Raw genomic sequence first — 26,347 nt, forward strand, 5'->3', positions numbered from 1 at the left:
GTAGTCTTAATTTGCATCTCTTAGATAGTTCAGGATATTAGTTGGTCTTTTGGAATTTTTTTTCTTTTGAAATCTATCTGGATCACTGGCCTACTTATTTATTGGCAGATTTCATCACATTTTTCAAGGTCATTACATTTTTCAAGTTAAAAATATATTCTAGATAGTAAACTCTTTTCTGAAGTATAACTGGCAAAGATTTTCTCACATTCTGAAGCCTGCCCAGTTGGTTGATAGTTTACTCTAATGTACAAAATATTTTTAATTTGATATGATCCTATTGTAAATTATTGGGGATTGCTATGCCATTGGGATTCATTCAGAAAGTTTTTGTCTATAACTCAATCCTAGAACGTTTTTTCTCTACCTTCTCTCAGGAGTTTCACTGTTTGGGGTATTAAATTTAAGGCTTTGATCACTTTGAATTGAATTTTGTACAGCCTGAGATCCATACGCCTAGTTCACTCTTCTGCAGGTGGATATCCAGTTTTGCCAACACCATTTATTGAATGAGTTACCATTTTTCTAGTATGTGTTTTATTTCTTTGTTGAACTGTAGGTGCCCGTAGATGTGTGGGATTTTTTATAAACCATCTATTTTATTAAATTGGCCTACATGTCTATTTTTGTGCCAGCACTATGCTGTCCTTGTCACTATGGGTGTAGAGTATAGTCTGAAGTCAGATAATGTGATGCACCTGGCTATGTTCTTGCTACTTAAGATTGTTTCAGTTATCCATACTCTTTGCATTTTCAAAGGAATATTAGGATGTTTACTAGTTCTGTGAAAATTTGAATTGTAATTTTGATGAAGGTACCATTGAATTTATAGATTACTTTTGCTAATGTGGCCATTTTATAATACTAATTATAGCACCATCTACTAACTTCTTCAATTTCTTTTTCATTGTCTTAAAGCTTTCCTTGTGCAGGTTATCTCTCTTCCCAGGTGCATTCAAAGCTGTTTTAAATGAGATCTTTTTACTAACTTCCCTATCAGCAGGATCATGATTGACATCTTTAGAAGCTATAAATTTTGTATGCTCATTTTATATTCTGTACATGTCTGAATGTGTTTACGAAATCTGAAAGTGTTCTGGTGGGTTTATGGGTCTTTTAATGTATAATCACATTATTTGCAAGTAGAGATAGTTCAACTTTTTCCTTACAAACTTTGTGTCTCCCATACATTTCTCTTTTATTGCTCTGGCTAGGATTGAGCAGTGTGATGAATAAGAGTGTAGAGAGTGTGCATCCTCTCTGCATCGCAGATTTCACAACAGATGCTCTTGGATTTTTTTTTTCCAATTTAGTATAGCATTATTCATAGTTTTGTTGTATTCAGCCTTTATTATGTTGAGGTTTTATTCCTAGTCTGGGGAGTAATTTAATCATAAAGAAATGTGGCGGAATGAAGAGATGTCTCTGTGCATAAGAGTGCTTACTGGAGGCTGGAGAGATGGCTCGGAGGTTAAGAGCACTGGCTGCTCTTCCAGAGGTGCTGAGTTCAGTTCCCAGCAACCACATGGTGGCTCACAATGATCTATAATGATATCTGGTACCTTCTTCTGGTGTGCAGGTTTACATGCAGACAGAAATGGTATTTGTAATAAATAAATATATTAAAATAGAGTCTTTACTGTACTTACAGAGGACCTGGGTTTGGGTCCCAGAACCCAAATGTCAGCTCACAATCACCTGTAAGTTCAGTTCCAGGGAATATAGTGCCCTTTTTTGACATCCAGAAGATCATTGCAAAAGCACATGGTGCCCTTACATCTATTAGCACAAGCAGACACTTGTGCACTAAATGAAAATGCATAAATATTTTTAAAAAGGCATGCTTTGCTTCTTCAAATACCTTCTCTGGATGTACTGTAATTTCTACCCTTCAGTCTATTTATGAGGTATATTTTCTGATTTGCATGCCTTGAACTAACTTTGCACCCCTGGGATTAAACCAGCTTAATCGTGATGTCTGCTTATTAATGTGATCTTGAATAAAGTTTACAAGTACTTTTGTAAAGAATGTATACACCTATATTAATCAAGGATATTCTTCTAGAGTTTCCTTCTTCGTTTGTGTCTATATCAAGTTTTGCTATTGAAGTAATGTTGACTTTGTAGAATGGGATTGGTGCTGGCCTCTCTCTATTTTGTGGAACACTTTAAAAAGTATTAGAAGTACCAGTAGGTTGAATTCATCTTGAATAAACTCCCTCTTATATTTTTCTTTGTTAATAGATTTTTAACTATTGCTTCAGTTTCATTGTTTGTTACGGGGATGTTTAAACAACTTAAACATATCCATACAGTTATATTCTTCTGGATGTTATAGTCTTCTGGCTTTAATTTTAGTGGTCTTATACTGCTTGCTGCTCTAGATGGGGTGGGACCTGAAAAAAAATGTAGCCAGTAAATGAGGTAGACTAACATCTCATGCAATAACTAACTTTATTCAGAGCCTCAGACAATATACCATGAGGGTTAAAAAGAGTTACATATTTTTGGTTGTGAGCCTAGCCTTTAACAGCTGAGGAGACAGGACAGGAGCCTACCTACCACAAATGTCCTCTTAAAGACTCTGCCCAACAAGGGATTGAAGCAGATGCTAAGACTTACAGCCAAACTTTGGGCAGAGCCCAGGGAATCTTATGGAAGAGTGGGGAATAGAAGAACCCAGAGGGAACAGGAGCCCTACGAGGAGACCAACAAAGCCCACAAATCTAAGCCCAGGGGAGCCTGTGGAGTCTGATGTACCAACCAAGGACCATGCATGGAGAGGACCTAGGCCAGCTGCTCAGATACAGCCAATAGCCAATAGGCAGCTCAGTCTCTATATGGGTCTTCTAGTAAGAGGAGCAGGGGCTATCTTTGACATGGACTCTGTTGCCTGCTCTTTGATCACTTCCCCCTGGCAGGGTGGCCAGGGCAGGCCAGGCCACAAAGGAAGAGGATGCAGGCATTCCTCATGAGACTTGATAGGCCAGGGTCATATGGCAGGAGAGGAGAAATCCCCCTTTCTGAGGACTGGAGTGGGAAGGTGTGACTGGGAGGAGAAAAGGAAGGGGACCACAATGGAAATGTAAAGTGAATAAGTTATAAAAAGTAAATGTTAATAGTAATAAAAAAAGAGAGAGGAAAAACTCACAAAATAAAGTTCACAATAGCAAAAGCATGTCACATTTGGTGGCCAGGTTGAATGGGGCAAAAACTTGTTTTTCCATAGAGGCATATAAGCAAATAACAATAACCAGTTGTAATGAATAATCTGAAGTAAACCCACTCCTATCCACTACACCTGGGAAGGAAACAAGTTTTTTAAGAAACCAAGTTCACAAGATTTGTCTTGTTTTCCTATAGTTTTGAAATGCATCACTCCATTATGTATTAGCTTTCTCTGATTTTTTTTTTATGTGAGCACTTACAGCTATAGCCTTTCATCTTAGTTCGGTGTTCGATGTATCCCAAAGGTTCTCGTGTGTAGTACTATAATTTTCTTCTGATGATGGTGTAGAATCAGCTCTGGGTTTATCTATAAGGAAGAACACATGTCCCCCTTGGTATAGCCTTCTGTTTTGCTCATTTTTCTGTTATGAACATGTCATTGTACATACTCATGACAAGTTATCATTTCCTCCTGTGATACTATGTCAAACAGTAGATCTTTTACATGCCTGTTAAGCATAAACTGAAACCGTCATAACTTATACTCTTGAATTTTTAATATCATCCCATACACAGAGATGAAAAGTATCCCAGTTCAGTGAATACAAAAAAAAATGAAAGAAAGCTTGCTAAATAAGAAAAGATTGAAGTATTGCTCCCAAGCTTTATTTCAATCCCACTAAAAATGAAATGAAGAAATATGTTTCTGTATTTTTCACCACTATGTTTCAGAGTCAGTCTTTTCAAGAAAATGCCAAGAGGTAAATCTGGTATCATTGTGTGCATAAGGGCTTATATACCATCTTGATATATAGCTGTAAAGAAATAATTCTACTTAATAAATCATTATTTTCTGCATTTTAAGCTGTAAAAAAGTAAAAACAACCCCAAGTTCATGCTTTTGCCTAATACTTACCTATTTTATTCATGCTTAATAAATTTTATCTCTTCTATATTTTTTCTTTTCTTTTTTATATTAATTACACTTTATTCATTTTGTATCCCAGCTGTAGCCCCCTCCCATATTCCCTCCCAATTCCACCCTTCTTCCCTCATCTCCTGCAAAACCCCTCTCCAAGTTCCCTGATAGGGGAGGTCCTCCTCCCCTTCCATCTGACCCTAGCTTATCAGATCTCATCAGGACTGGCTGTACTGTCTTCCTCTATGGCCTGGCAAGGCTGCTCCCCCCTCAGGGGGATGTGGACAAAGAGCCAGCCACTGAGTTCATGTCAGAGACAGTCCCTGTTCCCATTACTAGGGCACCCACTTGGAGACTGAGCTGCCATGGGTTACATCTGAGCAGGGGTCCTAGGTTATATCCATGCATGGTCCTTGGTTGGAGAATCAGTCTCTGACAAGCCCCTGTGCCCAGATATATTTGGTCCTTGTGGTGCTCCTGTCCTCTCCAGCTCTTACTACCTCCTCCTTCTTTCATAAGATTCCCTTCACTCTGCCCAAAGTTTGGTTATGAGTCTCAGCATCTGCTTTGATACACTGCTGGGTAGATTCTTTCAGAGGCTCTCTGTGGTAGGCTCCTGTCCTGTTTCCTGTTTTCTCCTTCTTCCAGTGTCCATCCTGTTTTAATCTATTAATCTAAAATAATCAATTCTCAAATAAAAATTTCAAAACAACCTTCTACTGAAATACTTTTATAAAATATTTTCTGTGGGGCTCAGGTTTACCTGGCCATCATGTAGATTAAGTAATAAATTCTTATCTATCTTGTAAGTGTTTATAGAGTTATTGATTCTTTGAATTAGAATGAGATGTATACTTTTTTCTTTTTCCTTTTGTGTGGGCATGGATTTTATAAATCATTAACAGAAATGTCTCTGATTATGTTGTACCTTTTAACTGTGCTGTGTCTATTTTAGGTCAGCTTAACTGTTTTCAAGCTAAGTAACCATGTATTCATTAGGACTGACTTGATCATCTTATATATATAATTTCATTGTGTTTCTTCTTTCATTTTACCCCTTGGTGTCATTCAGATAGTGACATGAAATGTCTATAATTTCCGCAGTACACTTAAGGTTCTGACTTTTATTCTAAGTATGTGAAAAAAATAAGTATTCTAAAGGCTAGTGCAATGACTCAATAATGGATAAAGGTGCTTGGTACAAAACTTAATGGGCTGAGTTCAATCCCTGGGACCCACATGGTAGAAAAAAAGAAAATGAATCCTTCAAGTTTTCTTCCTAAGAATGCTGTGGCATACATGTCCACACACACACACACACCATAATAAATAAATAAATAAATGTAATAAAAATAATAAATCTTTTGATAAGTATACCTTCTTTTGAGTTCCAGTTTAAATAAAGAATTTTTTTTTCAATGCAGTTTATTCAGGAACCTTGAACAATCATCTGACCCTGGGGAAAGCCAGCCCACAGCTTAAATAGCCTCTGGGTAGCCAACCCAGGTGTGCCACATGGGCAATGCAGATAGGTCCACATACATGGAAGCAAGCCAGATCCTCAGCCTTAGCCAAATGTGGAATTGTTCGTGACAGAGAGCACTCACCGGGAAGGTGGAAGGCGGAAACCAGCTCCATCTTTAAGGCACAGCATCCCGCAGCTCTCTACAGTTCCCCCTTTTTGTTTTAGACGCATCAGGCAAGAGTAGAGGTCTGATCTCTGATATTAGAAATAAATTGGGACTTTGTACCGATGTTCATTTAGGTGTCATCCACCCAAAGAGCATCAGACCCGTCCGATACCTTTTTCTCAGAGGCGGGACCTGGGGTATCAACCCGCATGCAATCAGACATGCTCTTCTCTGGGTCGAAAGTGGCTGACCCTGAGTGCAGTGCTTAGCCTCGCATCCTGAGTGTAACATTTTAGCTTTTTATGGTATCCAACCATGCTTGGGGAGAATGTCCTGCTTCAATGGCTGTAAAGGCCTGAATGATCATGGCTGCATCACACTGTTGTGAGACTCTAATCTTGCATATATACCACAGGCAAACCAAGGAGACCAACACCAGAAGGCCTGCTAACGCTCCCATGCCCACCCATTCCTTCAGATGATTCATGGCTGCAGCAATCCATGGTGATAATCCTGTGGCTAGTCCTGCGTCCACTCTGGTAGAATTTACTGTGACAATGGCCACTCTCAGCTGCTCCATCATAGTATCGAATTCTCCAGTCCAATTACCTAAAATATAGCTCGACAATTGTTTAGACAGATTTGCAGCACAGGAAAAATTCTCATGTTATATGCTAGTGACTCAAAGTCCAGCATATTTTCATTGACAGCCAAGTTGAGCGATTTGCCATAGGGTATCAATTTGCTCCTGCACGAGGTCAATCCTCTGATTGAACACCATCAAGCTTCCTTTTAGTTGAGCATTAATTCCTTTATGTACAACTAAGGCATGAGCTACATTGGCTAAATGATTATTCAGGGTCTGAGCAGTCTGCCCAGTATGACTCATGGCTAATGCCCCGGTGGTAGCTCCAACAGCCGCCAATGAGATGGTAGTAACAATGGTGGCTGTAGTTCCAAGATCCCTTTACTGTCTGAAGAGAGTCATAGCGTGAGGGGCATCAACGGGCACAGGCACCCAGTGAGGCATGCGAGTAACCAGGGCATACCTAAATTTACTAGCATTCCAGAATTTTAAAGTTAAAATAAAAGCGAACTTTAAAAATATTGAGTAAATTTCCATAAATGCCTCTTCTTTGCTTGCTGATTTCATTATATTTCAAACGATGGGCACAGCTATGAGTCCTACAACAAGGAAGCTGTGCCTCGTTCATGCTTCTCTGCTTCTCTCTGATAGTCTTTTCTTCCTCTTCTCCTAAAATATACCCATCTTTCTGCAGACCAGCACCAGGACAAATCTCTTCCCAGCCAAAGGTAGTTCAGTTGTCCTATCTGAGCTTTGTGTATTGACCATTCATGACACTTCACCCGTCACACATCATCTGGACCTACAAACATAGTCAAGCCTCTGGGCTCACAAATGTCTAATCTAGCTGGAGCGAAAATGAAAGCAAATGAACAATTATTCAATATGAGCAAAATATAAACTGTGCGGCATCTTCATCTTTCTTTTTTCATTGTGTGTAACTTATAGTCGCTCGTTATTAGCAGACCCAGTTCTCTGCCATTTACTTTTAGCTTACTAGCTGCACATAGTTTATTATGTAGATTTTTTTGCAAAACCAGCCTCCCAATTAAAGAAGTGTTTCTTTCACTCTTGAACAATTACTGAAAAGATCTTGTGGCTATACTTATAATTTTCTTCACACTGTATTTTTCCAGAAAAAAAAAAAATAACTCTCTGATGTGAATTTGCCAAGTCAATAGTATAAGTATTTATAACTTTGTAACTATTATTTCTTTGCTTTCCACTGGTATACATCAAATACAACTCATGCAATGATATGTAGGGATTATCCTTTTTTGTCACATTTATACTGGTAGAGGGCATAATCAAACTTTCTTTTGATTGATTTATTTTTTGTCTGAGAGGTGAGTTATGATGTGTCCTTGTAACTATAATTAGTATTGTCACCACTAAATGGAAAGCTGGTGTTTTGACACTTAAGACAACTTTTTAAATAATACTGACATTTCTATACACTTTGGCTTTTCTGTTTTGTTTTATTTTTCTCTCTTTCTCTTTCTCTCTCTCTCTCCCTCTCTTTCTCTCTCTGATCTCTGTCTTTTTTCTTTTTTAAGCTTTTTTTTTCTAAGACAAGACCTTCACCTATAGCACAGGTGACCTGAAACTCACTAGGTATATGAGGCTGCCTCTGACTTTAGGTGTCTCTACCTCCTGTGTTATGACATTTTAGAAAAGTCAGGCTAAATGTAACTTAATTAAACAACTGATACATCAAAGCACAACAACTATCAATATTAAAACTATACAATGATTTGATGAATGTGTACATTTTAAACTGTTTAGCTGTACCTGTCTCAAACACATCATTTTTGTGGAAAAGCAATTTATACGCCCTTTCTATCTTTTTGAGATAATTCATGCTCAGTTGTAATGCATGACCAACCTACGGTGCAGTGTCACACCAGAATTTCTCAGTCCTCTCTAATTTCAACTTATTACAAGTTGATCATCTTTCCCCTGCCTCTTCCTTTGCCTTCTCCAAACTCTGCTAATCAACATTTCATTCTAAATGCATTTGAAACTAGACCTATTCATGCGTATCTTTCTGCGAATGTTTTATCTGACTAACCATTTCTATCATGTTGCTATGAATGTCCTTATTTCCTTCTTCCCCTATGGTTCATATGTGTCTAGGTACATATTAAGATTAGGCAAAGGCTATAGAGATTGCTCAGGGGTTAAGAACACTTGTTGCTCTGCTAAAGGACCTGGGTTTAATTCCCATCAACCACATGGTGGCTAACGACTGTCTGAAACTCCAGCTACAGGGAACCTCATGCCCTCTTCTGGTCTCCGGAGGCTCTATATACATGTGGAGCACAGACATATGCGCAGACAAAATACCTACACATATGCAATAAGTATTTTTTTTGTTAGAAAATTAGCTAATCCTGTGTGATATAAACTGAAAATTATTGTTTACAGTGTTACTTAATCAAGCTTTCTTTTTAAGTTGATTGTTCTGCAGAAACGATCTCAAGATTTGTCCTGGTTTTATTGCACAATGAATTATGTATTTATTCACTTGTTGACACAGTGCATATTGTTTTGATTGGAACTTTCACAGATAGCAAAATCTTTCAGAAATATTCCCTTTCACCATATTTTTTTCTGCAAAGAGAATTTTTTTAGTGTTATTTGTTTTCCATGTGACATTTGAGTCAGTTTCCTGTCTCACAAATAAAAACAAGACTGCTTGCATTTTTATGCGACTCATTAAACTTATACATCAAGTTGAGGATAATTTGGTTCTTTTTTTCATATTGATTGCTAATAATGTTGTTTTGTAATTGTTTTGGAATGTAGGCCTTAAATGTTTCTTAGTTATGTATTTGTGTAATAATACAAGTTTGTATTTAAAATTTATTTTTGTAATAATTACATACCACACTATTATATTAACTTATCAATTTGTTCTTATCAAGTATAAAATCACATAACTTGAAAATAATAATAATTCATCTCTTCCCACTAATTCTTTCATCTGTAAACTCTTGCAGCTTATGTTGGAAACTTTGATGCAACTCTGCAAAGTTTATATGGTGATCCCACTGGTCGAGAATAAGACTACTACCACAAGTTAAAGCCAAATTTGAAGCAAGCTTTAATTAAATACTGGCCAGTTTCTGGAATACTTGGTTCCCGGAAAATGGCCCACGTCACCTTTTGAAGGAAAAAGGCAAAACCTACAATTCACTGCATTTTTCAAGAGGTCCAATCAGGGCAAATATTTATCCTGACATATTTCCAGCCCTCAGACCTCCCACCCACATGTGATCAAGCACACCTGGTACAGATCGGTCAAATAAAGGCCAAACAGGAATATATTCTTAGCTGCAAACAGCAAAGCTAGCCTGCGAGGTATATTTTTCTTGTTTGGTCTCACATGTATTTTTTTATGATTGTGTATTAGTATACTCAAGATTGGTTTGGTTTTATATTTGTCATTCTAAGTTAAGTTTACATTAATATTGTATTGCTCTAACAAAATATACTTTTTTTTTCAAATGCTTTGTTTGGGTGAATAATTTTTGATATACAGGAATAATTAATTTTGAGATCTATCTACTCTGAAACAGTAATGAGATGGGATTTTCTTTTATGGCTTTAGGTTTTTATCTTGTTTTCTAGTTCAATAAAGTCCTTTGTTTTATACTTTTTCCCTTTCTAGAATTAAGTGGAATGAAGCACATCCTTTTAGAAAAGAGCTCATTTCATTTAGGTTTTAAAATACTTTAAGTAATCTCTGCTTCATTATAACCTCACTGGACCTGTTGGCATTTGTTGCTTTGAGAAATGTGTTTGGGCTTTATTCAGTGTTGTTTAATGTTGTATCTTCTGGTTTGAGCACTTTAAAAGGAACATTTTAGCATACTTTGCTTTTCTGTTCAATGTTTTTAAGCAAAATCTTCTTCTGAATCAGGATTTTATTTAAAATTTTCTTTTTACAATTCTGTTGTTTTCTTTCATTGAATACTGACGGATTTTGCATGTTTTTCTTTCTGCCTCACCACCCTTCACCTCTGCTCTGACTTCCTTTCCTTTCTGAACTCCTTATTACCTAATCTTCTAATGTGCAAGTTAGGTGCTGTGGGTAGTGACTCTCAGACGCTGTTACATTTTTTTTTTTCCAATATAAAGATTCAAGTCAATCTTTATTCAGTAAAGTTCTTTTGATATAATTCAATTTTCAAAAATGTTCAAATGTTCTTTATTTTTTTCCTTCTTAGAAACTCACAGTGATGATAATATTTTCTTCTTTGGGGGCTAATAATTACCTTTCTTCTCTTGCATGTTTGCCATGGTTCTTCCCTGTTTTGTTTTGTTTTTTCCCCCTCTCTTCTCTAACATATCCTGCCTTCCTCACATTCCTTCCAATTCCTTCATTAGTTCTTTTATGTGTCCCGTTTTCTTTTCAAATTCAATTCTACATATTCATTTATCTTTTTTCTGAAAACATTGTGAAATATATTTTTTACTTTATTTTTTATATTAATTACAGTTTATTCACTTTGTATCCCAGCTGTAGCCCTTTCCATAGTTCCCTCCCAATTCCACCCTCCCCCCCTTCTCCCATACCCCTCTCCCAGTCCATTGATAGAGGAGGTCCCTCCCCTTCCATCTGACCCTAGCCTATCAGATCTCATTAGTACTGGCTGCATTGTCTTCCTCTGTGGCCTGGTAAGGCCACTCCCCCCTCAGGAGGAGATGATCAAAGAGCCAGCCACTGAGTTCATGTCAGAGACAGCCCCTGTTCCCATTAATAGGGAACCCACTAGGAGACTGAGCTGCCATGGATACATCTGTGCAGCGGTTCTAGGTTATCTCCATGCATGACCCTTGGTTGGAGTATCTGTAAAGACCCCTCTGCTCAGATATTTTGGTTCTGTTGCTCTCCTTGTATCTCCTCCTGTCACTGGCCAGCAGTGATACCTGAATACTATCTGAGAGAGGGTTAGGAGAGAGAGAAAGAGCAAGGCGACACAAAGAAGAACACCAAGTCTAAATGCTGATTGAGGTGTCAGTTTAATGGACGTCAGGTTAAGACTTAAGTAGGCAGAAAAGTACAAGCAGTTTCTCACACAGGAGCTTTACTTGGTCAAAACCTAGGAGAGCTCACTCAAGGTTATACAGTCTGCTGTCTGGTTACTATGGCAACAAGAAATTTACCTTCTAGTTCTCAGGGTCAAAGCCCTCTGCTGAAGAATTGCCAGGGTCAGTCTATGAGAGACTGGACTTTAGATTTAGAGGTCAAATTCCACTGCTCAGATGCGCATTCCAAATTGCCATTAACTCCAAAAAGGCTGCCACAATTCCTCCCTTTTGAATGTGCCTGTCTTGGGTAGAGTGATTCCAAATAAATACCCAACCCTACACGGGAGAATCCTGCTTATAAAGGGACTTCCTTGTCTTAGGTGAGCGTTTATTGATCACTCGTCATGGACTAACCAGCCATCGCACAGGAAAGGAGAGGTGAAAGCTGATGTTTGAGCTGGGCAAGCCAAGCCCCTGCCAGGGGCGAGGGAGTTCCTGCATGCAGCTGTTCAATGGCCAAAAGGACTTTGTGTGTGGTGTCATTAAATTTAGCTTGGTGCTATGGAGCTAAGCAGACATGTCTGGCAATTACAAAGATGAATAGTACTAAACCAGCCAAACAAAGCTTTGGTAGCATGTACAGGGAGAACAAGAGGGGGACTGGGCACTAAGGCCTAAAGGTGTAATTCAGCCTTCACTGCAACAGGATCAGCAACATCGTCACTCGGGGAATGATCTTGTACCTACATGTAATCCACTTGTTCCACCAGTCTCTCTGGCAGCCATCGAACAGCATCTTCAACCTGAGGAAAAAACACAAACATATCCTCGTCCCCAAATTAAAATGGGGTCAGGTCCATGCCGTGTATTATTTAAGGGGTCCATCCATTTAACCATGGAGGTTTTAGGTCTAGGTTGCCAAAAACGTTCAGCTGCAGAGTTGCCATGTTTGTCCAGAGTTAAAAAAAATTCAAAATAAAAAGTAAATTATTTAATTGAGCTCTGGATGAACGAGGAAGACATAATTCCCCCTTTTTTTGTCTTTTGTAAATACATCTTAATGGTGGCACAGCCCTCAAGGGGTTTCATCTCCCCCTTCTTTCGTCAGAGTCCCTGTACTCTTTTGTATGTGACACTTTTCCTTGGAAGATACCACACACACACACACACACACACACACACACACACACACATCTATTCACCTCAAAAAGGAAACACAATAGAACAAAGTTACATTTGCACCAAAGTCAACTTTGTAAAACAGAGTCTTTGTTGGGATTATTAAGAAGAATGTGGGTATAAAGGGGTTTCTTACAGAAGCAGAGATAACTCAAAACAGTACTGTCACCAAAATGGCCACCCCAATACTCATGTTGACTAATGAAAGCTACAGTCCAGAAGCTCTCTGTATGACTGACTGGAAGGAAGCTACGGAAGTCCCAGCATCTCCTCTGAGCATGGGGCTGGTCACTGTTCTCAATGGTAGTTATTTTTTGCTTCTAAAACAGCACTGTACCCCCTGTTCAAAAGAAGCCCATTGGCTACTCAGTTTCCAAGTAGGTTCCCTAATAAGGGGTACAGGAGCTGTGTCTCACATGAACTCACTGGCTGGCTCTTTGATCACCTCCACCTCAGGGGAACAGCCTTGCCAGGCCAAAGGGGAAGATGATGCAGCCATCCTTGATGGAACCTGATAAGCTAGGGTCAGATAGAAGGGGAGGAGGTCCTCTGCTATCGATTAGGGAAAGGGCATAGGGGAAGAAGAGGGAGGGCATTTGGGACTGGGAGAAGACAAGGGAGGGGACTGCAGCTGGTTTACAAAGTGAATAAATTGTAATAAACAAATATTTAAATTAAATTAAATTTAAAAAAACAGTACTGTATCTGTCATTTTCCTATGTTTTCCCTTGGTATCTTCATATCATTATTGAATATTAGTTACAAAGTTTCTTTTCACTTATTTATTCAGTTGCTGTATACTTTATGCTACTTTTTTGGCAGCTCCTTGTGGCTTGTGATATTCATATGTGCACAGGGTTGCTACTTTTCTTGGGAGTTTAATGAAGACTCTTCATGTTGTTGCTTCCGATAACTTCCACTCATTTTGTCATAGTGTTCTTTAGAAAGGTTTAAGTGCTGGTAATCCACATCACTTAACAAAGGGAAAATGTTGCCTTTCTTTGAATGCTTGACAAAAGTAGGCATCCTAATTTTTATATCACGTTGTCAATTCAGTACTTTAAATGTGGTTTAATTCTTGTTATTTGAAATTTTTCTTTTTTATAATTTTTATCTTTTTATCTTAATCACAGGTTATTTACTTTGTATCCCAGCCGTAACCCTCTCCCTCATCTCCTCCCTACCCCTCCCTCCCTCCCTCATCTCCTCCCTACCCCTCTTTAAGTCCACTGGTAGGGAAGTCTTCCTCTTCTTCCATCTGACCCTAGTTTATCAGGTATCATCGGTACCAGCTGCAATGTCCTCCTCTGTGGCCTAGCAAGGCTGCTCCTCCCTCGGGGGTGGGGGAGAAAATCAAAGAGCCAGCCATTGAGTTCATGTCAGAGACAGTCCCAGTTCCCCTTACTAGGGTACCCAGTTGTATGCTGAGCTGCCATGGGCTACTTCTGAGCAGGGGTCCTAGGTTCTATCCTTACATGGTCCTTGACTGGAGAGTCAGTTTCAGAAAAGACCCCTGTGCCCAGATATATTTGGTCCTTATGGAGCTCCTGTCCTCTCCAAGTCTTACTAACTCCCCCTTCTTTCATATGATGAAATTTTTCTTTGTGAAATTAAGATGTGTTGTTTGCTGAATGGGGTGGGGAGGCACATTTGCATTTCCTCTTTGGTCAGATTTGTGCCCTGTTGAGGGAAGCATAGCTCCTGGAACATTTCATTATTCTGTCTTTGAAAAACAAACAAACAAAACCACTCATAATAAAATCCCTCAAAATTAGCAAGATCATTTCTCTCCCTATTTGTCATTTTCTCTGTAATTTGGTCTACCTTTTTAACACACTATTTTAAGTGTTTATAAACCTGGTGTAGATTACTTTGTATTTTCTTATTTTGCTAATTTTTAAAAGAAAATATTTTAAAATTATTGAAAATAGAGAACTCATGGTTGGGAACACTATTTTTTTCAAGGTTTGTTTGATTGATTGATTGACTGATGGTTTACTCTTCATTATTTTATCTTCCTTCTAATAGAGACAAACATAATTTTTTCATATATAATCTATATTTTCAGTCTTGCCCATTAAAATACAGTTCAATGCAAACTAAGTTCAAATGTGAGGAATATATTTCCTTAGGAAATTATTCAAACACTCTAGGTACTCTGTTGAATCTTGCTAGGCCATGTCTCTAGGGTTCTATTGTAAAATATCATGGGACAGTTGACTCTGACCTTTAAGCTTCAGTTAGTCATTTCAAAGCAAAACCCCCATTGATGCTCTTCTAAATCAGTTGAAGATTAAAAAAAAAATCACTGAATAAGAAAATATTAATCGTAACTATATTTAATTGTACTAAAATGAAACAAAGAATGTGAGAAATTGATTTCCCTTATTTTTGGTAGTTTCTTTTTTTAGAACATTTATTAAGGAGCTTTAGGGCACCACAGCTGGGCAGATATTGATCTGTTCTAACCCATCTATATATCCTGGCTACTTCCCAACCATGCGCCCCATATTCCTCGCCGTCTCGTCTTTTCCCAGCTGTTCCTGCTCCATGACAGTTTTTTATTCTATTATGTAGCATTTATATACTTAAGGATTTGGTAACTCACACCACATTTTATGCCTGTTGTTATCTTATATTTTAGGTTAGTGGGATGGTTTGGCCATGAACTCAGTACAAGATTTAAGATGGACAACAGTAAGTACATTCCACTTCATTATATGCGATTTCGTTTTGACTTTGTTCTAATTTTCAACTGCCTTTGTATTACATGCAATAGACATGCCCCATGGAGAATGCACTTTGAAAATGTCACTGTGCTTTCCAAAATAAGAAATGACATTTCAGTACGTAAGGCTAAGTGTTTATAGATTTAGCATGATTTTGCATTTTATCCCTTTGAAGAGAGATTAAAGGAAATGAAATCTAGCCTGCGGCTCATGTGGCTTGGTCAGATTCCCAAGTAGGAATGGCCAAAGCACAAGCAGTGAAGGCAGGGGACAATTTGGTGATTGAGGCCGGAGCCAGAGAAACATGTGTCAATCCCACTTTGCTGCTGAATGGTTCTGTGCTAGTGCCAGACACTGTTTGTTCTGTCCCACATATTTGATGTGAATAATGTTGACTTCAGCGTTTGGTTTAGGAGTAAGTTAAATCCAAAACTACAAACCCGGTGGCGTACTATAGCACTTTTAACAAATGTTCACGTTTGTTCTTGTTCCAAATATCTCCTCGCTGGGGTATTTGCCACATACCAGAGAAAAAGAATCCCTATAAGCAGGTACATCAATGGTAGTAAGGAAGCTCTGTCATGCACTAGGGTCACGTTTTTCCTGTGATTGTCTTCCAGCCTTCCAGGACACAGGAGACATCATGAGCATTTGCCGGTTAAGCATAAACTCAGTGTTGTAGAATGCATGCGTAACTTAGGAACTGTTTATATGTCTTTAAATTGGCAACAGCCAGATAGCAAGGGTTCAGACGAATGATCCCAGCCAGATCAGAAGCCTGTAATGTATCCAGCCTGCTAACCTGTTAATGGTGATGGCACTCACTTCAATTAACTGAGGAAAGGTTTCTTATCAGTCATGACAGATTTGATTATACCAAGAAGAGAACTGGCCCTCTTGCTGTGACACAGGAGACAGAACCTATTTTAAGCTGTTCTGCTCAGCTCTGTATTTGTGCCAATAAAGCAGCCCACATCAAGGCACGCAGAAGTCACTAAGACCATTGTCCCAATAAGCTTTTACTTAAAACAAAACTACTTAAGGCCATGTAATAGACTGAACATTGTCCATCGGTCTTATTTCAACTAGCCCAAGGCTTGATAACTTTCAAGACCCATGACATTGAACACAATCGTCTCAGTTTTAAGTTAATTTCTAGTCACCCTAATGTTACTAGGTTTAACATTCTTCAGTTCAATGTATGTGATCAGGTTAGGGGACGACCTGCTATGCCTTTAGTTTCTAACTTGCCATACATAGGCAGATCTTTTATGGCCTCTTTTTTTCCTAAGAAAGCCATGTGACCTAATACAATTCTTAGAGCAAGAAACCACCTCTATGGGTCATTTTGTTTGTCTTTCTCCTTTCAGGTGACACTGGATCACAGGTCTTCACAGCTTCGTATTCTCTCTGATGACAAAACACTCACAATAGTTTTAAAAGCACACTGTAAAACTGAAACACTGGCTTGGAACCAGAAAGACAGAGTGTGTGGTTTAGACCATTTTTATCTTCTGTGTAAGAGTTCTCATGTCACATCAGCTGAGAAGGTTGAGATTTCGTCATGGGACTTGACCGTAGAGGAGAAACATGCCAGCATTTTCCCCTCTATCCAAAATAGTTCAGAAATACCACCCAGGGGAAAATGGTTTTATTTTTTTGAGACAGGGGGTTTCTCATTGTAGCCTTGGCTGTTCCGGATTGGTAGACTAGGCTAGATGAGAACTCACAAAGATCTGCCTGCCTCTGCTAGGAGTAAAAGTGTGCACCACCACAACTGCCTGGAAAATGGCTTTAAGTCTTACTCTTTCACTATTGACTATTTTAAAAATAGTTAAAAGCCTCTTTTAAAGTATGTTCTAAATAATAACATCATATTAATTTTTCAGAACTGCAATTAATCCCAGGAGCCAATGGATTCCGAATTTCCAACCCTCCCATTCTGTTGGTCTGTTCCTTGCATGCTAGTTTAGAGGTAAGAGACCTGGGCTTTTGCCTTCCCACATCCTGTTCTGCTTGCATCTCCTAGTTGTCACAAGCCCTAAGGGCTTCCTGCTAATCAGAAAGATCCTAAATTAGAGTAAGCAATGGAAAAGGGGCAGTATTTTCTATTGGGACAATGAGTACGACTGTGACCCTGCTTTTGTTTCATTTGCTACCTGGACCTCATGTGGGAAAGACATGTTTGTTGCTGTTCTACTGAGATGTGTATGGACTTGACTGAGTCAATGTTCATCTTTTGATAAACCACATAGGCATATAACACTTCATTCTAACTTCATTCACTCAAGTAGCTGGTATTTATTGAGAAAGACTTGCCAGGCATTATTGTGACTTCTAGGCCCCTGTTACCTCAGGTTCTACAAGTCAAGAAACTACCAAAGTGCCTTGTCAAAAGGTAACAGGAGACTAAGTTTGTAAGGTAACTGTGAAAGATTAGAGTAACCATACATGAAGTAAGGTGGCCTTATTCAACAGGATAGATATTGTTCTTATTGGGGTGACTATGTCACTGAATCCAAGTATAATCTCTAATCAGTGCTTTCTTTTAAAGCAATCCACACATTTGTCTAAATTGAATTTCACTCAGTATTAAGATTTATAAAACCAGTTAGGCTTATAGATGTGCATGTACACAAAAAAAGACATAGATATATGAACATGCCTAGAAACCCAAACTGTTATGTCTTTAATATCATTTAGTGGTATTCTAATTTCATTCAAGTAAATATGTTACATATTAATTTTACTTATCAAGTGATTGAATTTATATAGTTAGGGGGTAGAGAGGGTTTAAGCATAGAGGTTGCTCTTCCAGAGGATCTAGGTTTGCTTTCCAGCACCCACATGGCAGCTCACGGTTGTCTGTAGCTCTTAGAGAATCCAATACCCTCTTTTGGCCTCTGCGGGCACCAGACACATTTGTGGTGCATAAGCATGCTTACAGACAAAATGCCACACGCATGAAATAAAAATACACCTCCAAAGTTACATATTTAACACCAATACATATGTTAATTGGGTAAATTTGACTAAAACATACTTTAAAAAAATCATACCACCTTAAACAGATGTCAACTAAGATTTGAATTCATTTCCTCAATGCCTTCTAAAGTCATCTAATCCTGATATTTTAGGAAATCCTGTTGTGCAGGATTTGAGTTTGAATGGAATGATTAGAAAGAAATTATGTCTTCTAAACTCAAAATAGAGCAGTTTATCATTCTGGCCACTGGGTGGCATTAACAAGCGCCTGGTTTTGTACACCTTCACCTCTACATAGTGATAACTGCCTTTCCCATTCCATCCTAGTTTAGAAAGCACCTACCCAGTTTGGCCACTAGATGGAGCATGCGCTACTTTCACCTTTTTGGACTGTTTTGATTTAAAAAAAATAGAGCAAGTGAGATTATTTTTCATCTAGTGTAAAACTTTTTAAAGGTTTTTCTTTTGGGAGAAAAAGTCTGTTCAGTACTTTATCTAATGATATTTAGTAACTGTCAAAAATATTTAATAACTAGTATCCATGAGAAATGCTGTGTGTAATGATTTTAAAAACAGCAAGTGTCAAATCAGTTTGCAGGCTTTTAAAAGAAGAGCTAATCAGGAGTGGGTGCATTGTCTTCCTCTGTGGCCTGGTAAGGCTTCTCCTCCCTCAGGGGAAGGTGGTCAAAGATCAGGCCAATCAGTTCATGTCAGAGACAGTCCCTGTTCCCATTACTATGGAACCCACTTGGACACTGAACTGCCATGGGCTACATCTGTGCAGGGGTTCTAGGTTATCTCCGTGAGTGGTCCTTGGTTGGAGTATCAGTCTCAGAAAAGACCCCTGTGCCCAGATATTTTGGTTCTGTTGCTCTCCTTGTGGAGCTCCTGTCCTCTCCAGGTCTGATGAGGCTTAATAGACTAGAATTAGAAGGAAAGGAGGACCTCCCCTATCAGTGGACTTGGGGAGGGGCATGTGTGGAGAAGGGGGAGGGAGGGAGGATTAGGGAGGGAAGAAGGGAGGGAGCTACAGGGGGGATACAAAGTGAATAAAGGGTAATTAATAAAAATTTTAAAAATATATCCTTTAGAAAAACCTGAGAGTTATAGAAACTTTATGGCAAAAATAAAAAAAAATAAAAAATAAAAAAGGAAGAAGAGCTATGCATGAAAGCAGCTAAGACACACCCTTGGGAGCTAGGTCGCGTTAGCATTCAGTTCATTTCTTCTGACCTCCCACATGTATACATGCAGATGTTTCTTTTTCTCAAGATAGAGGACCTCCAACTCAGTTGCCTATACCTTTGGAGTGGGGTGATTCCAGCCTGTGGGGGCACAGCCAGCTCCTCTCATTTAGCAAACTATTTGCACAGAAGGGAGGCAGAGTCTCTTTCAGGCTACTACTAGTCTCCTACCATGACAGCTTAGAGACACCTACATCAACTTCCCACTAAGACTTTGAGGTCTGACTCACATTTCCCTTTAATACCTGGAGTTAAATTTACCAAAAGAACCTTAGAGGCCACCTGAAGCAGGGCACAAATTCTCAGCAGCTTCTTGAGTCCTGTTGCAGCCATTCATTATCAAGGTTTTGTTCTGGCCAAATCATTTTTTTTGTTTACTTTTTAGTTGTATGTATATATATATTTTATTTAAATAATGTTCCTTTCCTTTCTTCCTAGTCCTTTCCTCCAACTCATTTTATGCTCTTCCCCAACTGACAGCCTCTTCTTTGATCATTACAGTTGAACACACTACTCAATCTTTGTCCTGGCTAAAGTAGTTTTGAAATTTTTTTCCTCCCCATTTTAAATTGCAAAGATTTAAAACAACAAAACAACACACACTACCCATTCCCACTCTCTGTTATCCTCATTTCCATGTATTTCTGAGCCCTGTCAATAAGCTTTCGCAAGTTCAACCCCTTGGTTTTATTTGTTTATACGATTTGTTCGTTTATTACTGGGGCAAAGCCATGCTGTGGAGATGTGGAAGGAGAATGTCACAGGGAAGGAAATCTGAAGAGGAATGTTAGAAAGTGGGTGCAGAGTGAGAAAAGCTGAGTAGTGAGGCGAGAAAGGTGATGGCGAAGGCAAGCTGGAAGAAAGAAAAGATAAAGGACCAAAGAAATAAGAAGAGAGTGGGGAAGGGAACTAAAACTTGGCCGATATTTAAATGAAAGAAATAAATGACTTGACCTGCTGCCTTGTCCATTTTCCTTTAAAAACTACTCAATATACTCGAAAAACAACTGGAGGATTCCTTCAACAGGACAGGGCCGGAGAGATGGGTCAGCACGTAAAGTGCTAGCTGCACAAGCCAGATAACCCATGTAAACAAGGGTGGAGAGAGCAGGGTCTTCTGCCCTCCACATGTGCTCCATGGCATGTATGCCCCCAGCCAACACATTGAAAAATGTATCCATATGTGTGTTTAGAACCACATTTCCTCAACTGCTGCTATTCAAGTAGTTCCTGTCGTCAGTTTTGAACGGTCACTTCATTCACACTGCTGGACTGAAGTCATTCCTACAGCCATTTAAATTACACTGTGGCTGAGGAGGAGAATAATGCTGGGAAGGGGCCAGCACTCCACTCCCCATGAGACATTAAGGATGCCCTCAAAGGAACAAAAGTGCTCGCTCGTGACTACATTTGCTCCTTTGTGTTTTGAAGCTGTCTGGAGCAGGGAATTCCAGAAATTTTCTTGGTGTTTTGATTGCTAAGGTAGAATTTTTATGTACTTTCTATTTAATGTGTTCTCATATTTTTACGTAGCAAAAAGGATGCGTTTTCCACACCTGCTCAGTGTGTAAATTTGTAATGGTATAAACTCTTCAAAAAATACATGCTAAGTGTTCGGGTTGATTGCATGGTGATGAAGATCAAGACAGCATCAAGGACAAATACAAGGTGTTTCTTCACAAAGCATACAGACCTAAGTTTAAAAATTTAAGAGAACCCAGGTAGGCATGGTGGCTCACATACTATATCCCAGCAGTCCGGAGGCAGAGGCAGAGACAGGTGGATATATGTGAGTTCCAGGACAGCCAGGGATACATAGTAAGACTCTGGGGAGAGAGAAAAGAAGAAGAAAAGAAAGAGAAAAGAAGAAATAAAAAGGAAAGAAAAATGAATTGAAGAGAAAAATTTAAAACTACACTCTATATGCTTTTCCTGCTTAAGAGTGTATAGCCTTCCCATCCTGAGGGTCTAACCTTTCTACCTTGCGGGTCTAACCCCGCAAGCTTGAGGAGCTAACCTTCCTAGTCTTGTGATTATTTCATACAATAACAACAAAATAAAGCAAGTAAAGAAACCTGCCAAGAAAAGCTATAGAATTTTGAAATTGTGGTTTTCAACTTTCTATAATAAAAAAAATACATATTTTTGATTTAAAAAAAAAAAACAAGCAACAGGGAAAATAGGCACTTGATAGAGTTCCCTTCTGACTCTTACTAACTCTTCCTTAACTCTTTTCGGGCACTGAGCCCATCCAGCTCTCTTAATAGCTTCATGCGGGACTTCAGAAAACCTCTCTGCTCTGTGAGGACACTTTAGAGAGGTTCAGGCCAGGCAGTTTGAATGTGGTCCCCGGTATTCGAGTGTGTGGTCCCCAGCGGGTGAACCAGTCTTAGAAAGAAAGTGGACTTCTGCTGGAGGAAGCTGGCCCTAAGGGCAGACCTTGGAACTTCCTGTTGCATGCTCATTTCCTGTCTGCCCTGTTCCTGAATGTGGGCACGGTGCGACTAGAGGCAGAACCCTTCTTAAACTGTCAGCAGGTGTAAACCCTTCCTTCCTCACGGTTGCTTCCTGTCAGGTAGCTCATCATAGTTCTACAGAAACTGTGTCCAAAAGGACTAGAGTAGCCACAGTTGCTGTGGCTGTGATGTGGAAAATAATCTTACATTTATTTGTTTTCCTCTGAAAGTGAAACCATTTTGTAATATAAAAAACAAAAGTGGTTGACAGTGAAGACACTGACATATGACATTTTAGCTATAAAGGAAATTGGAAAAAGCAACTGTCTCATCCTTTTAAGGACACTGTAAATGGTAACTAAAAATCTCCAGTAGCTTCATCACCTGCAGACACGAATGAATGATTAAAAGTGGACACCTTGCCCTCCACGTGCCTGGGGTTTTCCTTTATGGACGCTAAGCCCAGGGGAAAGCATTCTCCTCATACAGACCTATTTTTCCCAGATGATACAGTGTTTACAAGTAGCTACACAGCAGTTTTGCTGTGCTGGGTACCACTAAGTAGGATCCTCACGTATTACAGCGTGGGAGAGGATGTGTCAACATCACACGAAAGTCCGATGCGGTTATCTTTAATGAACTCAGGTACTTGCAGATGGAAAGGGGCAACTGTGTATTTCACACATTAGCCTGTGGGGCGTATTTGGGGGCCATTTTCTGAACCAGAAATTTGTATAGAATAATTTATTTAAAAAAAAATATTTTTAGGAAATGATAATCTCCAGAGAGAAACTTGTGCTAATGAATCTCACAGTCTTTGTTTCAAACCTTGCAAGCCGCGCCTTGCCAGGCTGCTCCTGCGCTTCAGGGAATGTGCTAATCGAACGCCTGACTGGCTTCCCATGCACTCCACTGCACCAGCATCTTGTTTTGCACAGGAAATGAAACTCCCAGTAGCTTGAACCCAACATCCTGAAGCTGGTGGTGTTGGCACTCAGACCTCAGCAAAGACACCTGCACCTGCCTTTGCTTGCAGCTGTCTCCCTGCAGCTGCCTCTGCCTGCAGCTGCCTCTGTCTGAAACAGATGCATTCACTTGTCTCAAACAGAACTTACCTTCAGGAATTTCACAGCTCTACGCATTGAAGTTCCAGAACAGATACTAGCCTGTGCCTTCAGCTGGACCTTAACTGATCAGACAGTCCTAACTTTCAGCAAATCCATAGCTTACACACTGAACATACAGAGAAATCTTTGCTTATTCTTTCAAATCTTATTAAAATGCCTTCTCACACATACTGTTTCATGTCTTGATAAAAGCCAGATACCACTAAATGACATCACCCATATTTGTCTTGATATTTTGGCTTATGTTATAGCAAAGGACATTAAATGGCATGCTATATACATCATGCTGTTAACACTTCTGGCAGTTCTTATATGGAGGATACATTTTTAAACAAGACAGAACATCATGTCTGTTCTGTCCCTTAACATTACAGAATACTGTAGACCCTTGTCACTCATTGTGATCTGTCCCTCAGGCAGCAAATGGAAATATTTTGCTAGAGTTTTTCAAGGAAAGGCGAAGTGGAATCAGCAACAATAATTATTTATGCAACATATTAACTTCCTGGGGGGAAAAAAACAGCTCTATAATTTAACTTAAGAAAATACAAGCCAGGTGGCCCATACCTTTAATAGCATCACTTGGGAGGCAGAGGCAGGTGGATCTCTGAGTTTCAGATCAGCCTGGTCTACATAGTGAGTTCCAGGACAGCCAGGTACAGAAAAACATTATTAAGAAAGAAAGGGGGGGAAAGAAAGAAAGAGAGAGAGAAAGAGAAAGAAAGAAAAAGAAAGGAAGGAAGGAAGGAAGGAAGGAATGAAGGAAGGAAGGAAGGAAGGTAAAGGAAAGAACTACTGAGTTGAGAAAAATGTAGTGTTCAGCAAGACATTGTGGACAATACCAGCAACCATATTTACACATGCATCTGTCTTGCTTTGAACCTTCTGTGGACCATTTTACAGAAGACAGTTGAATATTCCTAAACAAGATGATTTTCTTCTCGGGCAAATATTGTTTAAATGACATCCACATCTATTTTTCTACCATGAAAACTACCTTCTCTCTTTAATGGTAAAGCATTGAAAAAAAAATAATAATTTCACTAGAAAAAAAAAAAGATTTTCTAAAGATTGATGTTTCTTAATACATCCAAAGTAGGAATTTCCGTTTTTCTGTATCATTTACATTTTAGTTTGCTTCTCTGTAAGTTAGTAGCCACTGCTAATCTGATTGTTGTTCTCAGGTCTTTCAGCAAGCAACTGTGCCAGCACTGAGGAGAAAATCCATTCTGCTGACAGGGTATCTGGAATACATGCTCAAGCAGTACCGCAGTAAAGAAAACAGGGGGCCAGTTGTGAACATAATCACCCCGCCCAGGGCCGAAGAGCGTGGCTGCCAACTAACACTGACCTTTTCCATTTCCAAGAAAAGCATTTTTAAGGAACTAGAAAAAAGAGGAGTCGTTGTATGTATATGCTAATCTTATGTCTTGCTTTGCAGAACAGCTTCTCTTTGGCTTCCAGGCTGGGACGAGTCTTAGTTTACTCAGCTTACTTTTTATTGCACATCATTTTGATAAGCTTATGTAGCCTTCACGGTGATTTTTGGAGAACGGACCTGTAGGGAAAGAGGTACATGAATTGGGCTGCATTCCAGTCATTAGCACTCACAGCTTTAGACAGGTTACCTTGCTCAAGCGCTCATGCTATAGTATCACACTATTAGCCAAACTGAGCCCCTCCCAATGCTTGTGCTCTCAGAAAATCCATGATCCTTTGGCTTGAGACTCCTCATCTATATTTTGAGTTTAGTAACACTTCTAAGAGTCATTACAGGAATTTTAAAAAATACCATATTCAAACTACATTTACTAATATCTGTAATGGACATTTCTTAATGCTAACAGTGGTGATGAGTAGGCCGGGCAAAGTTATGAGATGCTACTTTCAAACCCATCAGCGGTCCCTAGAACATATAGACAACTCCCATCTTTATGGTCGGTCAGGGATTAGAGAAATGGTGGTTTCTAAAGCTCCTAAAATCTCAGTGAGGCTCATGGTTCCATCCACCCTGGAGCTTACCCTCGGGAAAGCTGATTATAGGATCCACCTCTCAAAGATAGCTCCCAGTGACTTCAGAAACACAATTTGGGCATTCATGTGGGAACCCACTGCCAGTGTCATTATCATGAGGGAAGTTAGGTTAACAGAGACATAGCATTTTACAATAACAAAAAGTTGCTCATGTATTAAGTTTTGGGGAAGTCATGATCTATGGAATTTTCTCATGAAAGAATTTCCAAGTGTGAACATCACTAAGATGGTTGTTTTATTTTTTTCCTCTCTCTAGTGTGACAAGCGAGAACCAGATGGCATCCGCGTGGCCCCCGTTCCTCTCTATAATTCTTTCCATGATGTTTATAAGTTCATCAGAGTGCTCACTTCCATTCTTGACTCTACAGAAACTAGCCACATTTTCTAGAATAAACTCAAGTAAGCTGACAGGTGTTGTGGTTTTCACTACTACTGAATTTTAGTCATTAAAAAGTACCTAGAAATTAATTGCTTAGAACTGGTAATAATTATAGAACTTAGCTAAAACTTGATACATGTTTTCATTTGTGTGTTGCTGGGGAATGTAGTGTCTTGGGGACTGTGGAGTCATACTTTATATGACTCCAACCTCTAAGTCACTGTCTTTATCAGCTGTCACATTCCACGGTCACTGAAAGGTTTTCTGCTTAATTGGTGACTGAACTGAAAACATTATAATGTATGTGGACGTCTTGTATAAATGTTGGAAGTATTAAATTAATTTTGGTGTATTAAAGAGTTTTACTCTTAATACTTGTAACTGAACCATCTGAAATATGTTTGATATTGTGATGCTTCATCCAATTCTAGAAAAAGAAAACATACTCCCTATGCTATTACAATCTTGCATTTGTGTGTGTGCATGCATGTGTTGTGTGTGTGTGTGTGTGTATGTGTGTGTGTACCTATGTAAGTGCACATGCATAAAAGGTAAGGAGGGTACTTGGGCCTAAATGCTCATGTGAAGCCAGAGGTCAACACTGGGGTTCTTCCTCAATCCCTGTCCACCTCAAATTGTAAATTTTTATTTTTTTATTTATTTTTATGTGTATGGCTGTTTTGCCTGCATGTGCACATTGCGTCTACAGAAGCTAGAAGATGGCATCAGATCACCTAGGACTGGAGTTACAGTCAGTTGTGAGACACTACGTGAGTGTTGAGACTCAAACCCAGGTCCTATTGAAGAGTAGCCGGGGCTCTTACCCTCTAAAACATTGTTCCAGCCCTTCTGCCTCATATTTTGATTTAGGAT

General features: G+C 39.2%; 1 protein-coding gene across 3 annotated transcripts in view; it reads left to right on the forward strand.

Moving 5' to 3' along the window:
- Kynu (kynureninase) overlaps positions 1 to 25,846 on the forward strand; it is a 136,379-nt gene extending 110,533 nt beyond the window's left edge. The window contains exons 11-14 of one of the 3 annotated variants that reach the window (XM_021656130.2): positions 15,165 to 15,217; positions 17,139 to 17,224; positions 24,246 to 24,467; positions 25,352 to 25,846. In XM_021656130.2, the coding sequence (XP_021511805.1) occupies positions 15,165 to 15,217; positions 17,139 to 17,224; positions 24,246 to 24,467; positions 25,352 to 25,483 (493 nt within the window). In that variant the 3' untranslated portion in view covers positions 25,484 to 25,846. Of the gene's footprint in view, positions 1 to 15,164; positions 15,218 to 17,138; positions 17,225 to 24,245; positions 24,468 to 24,502; positions 24,634 to 25,351 lie in introns of all 3 variants that reach the window. The other 2 variants (XM_021656133.2, XM_060390095.1) reach the window with 2 other exon arrangements.
- Positions 25,847 to 26,347: the final 501 nt, after the last annotated feature.

This window comes from Meriones unguiculatus, chromosome 8 (assembly GCF_030254825.1).
Source record: "Meriones unguiculatus strain TT.TT164.6M chromosome 8, Bangor_MerUng_6.1, whole genome shotgun sequence".
Taxonomy (NCBI): Eukaryota; Metazoa; Chordata; class Mammalia; order Rodentia; family Muridae; genus Meriones; species Meriones unguiculatus.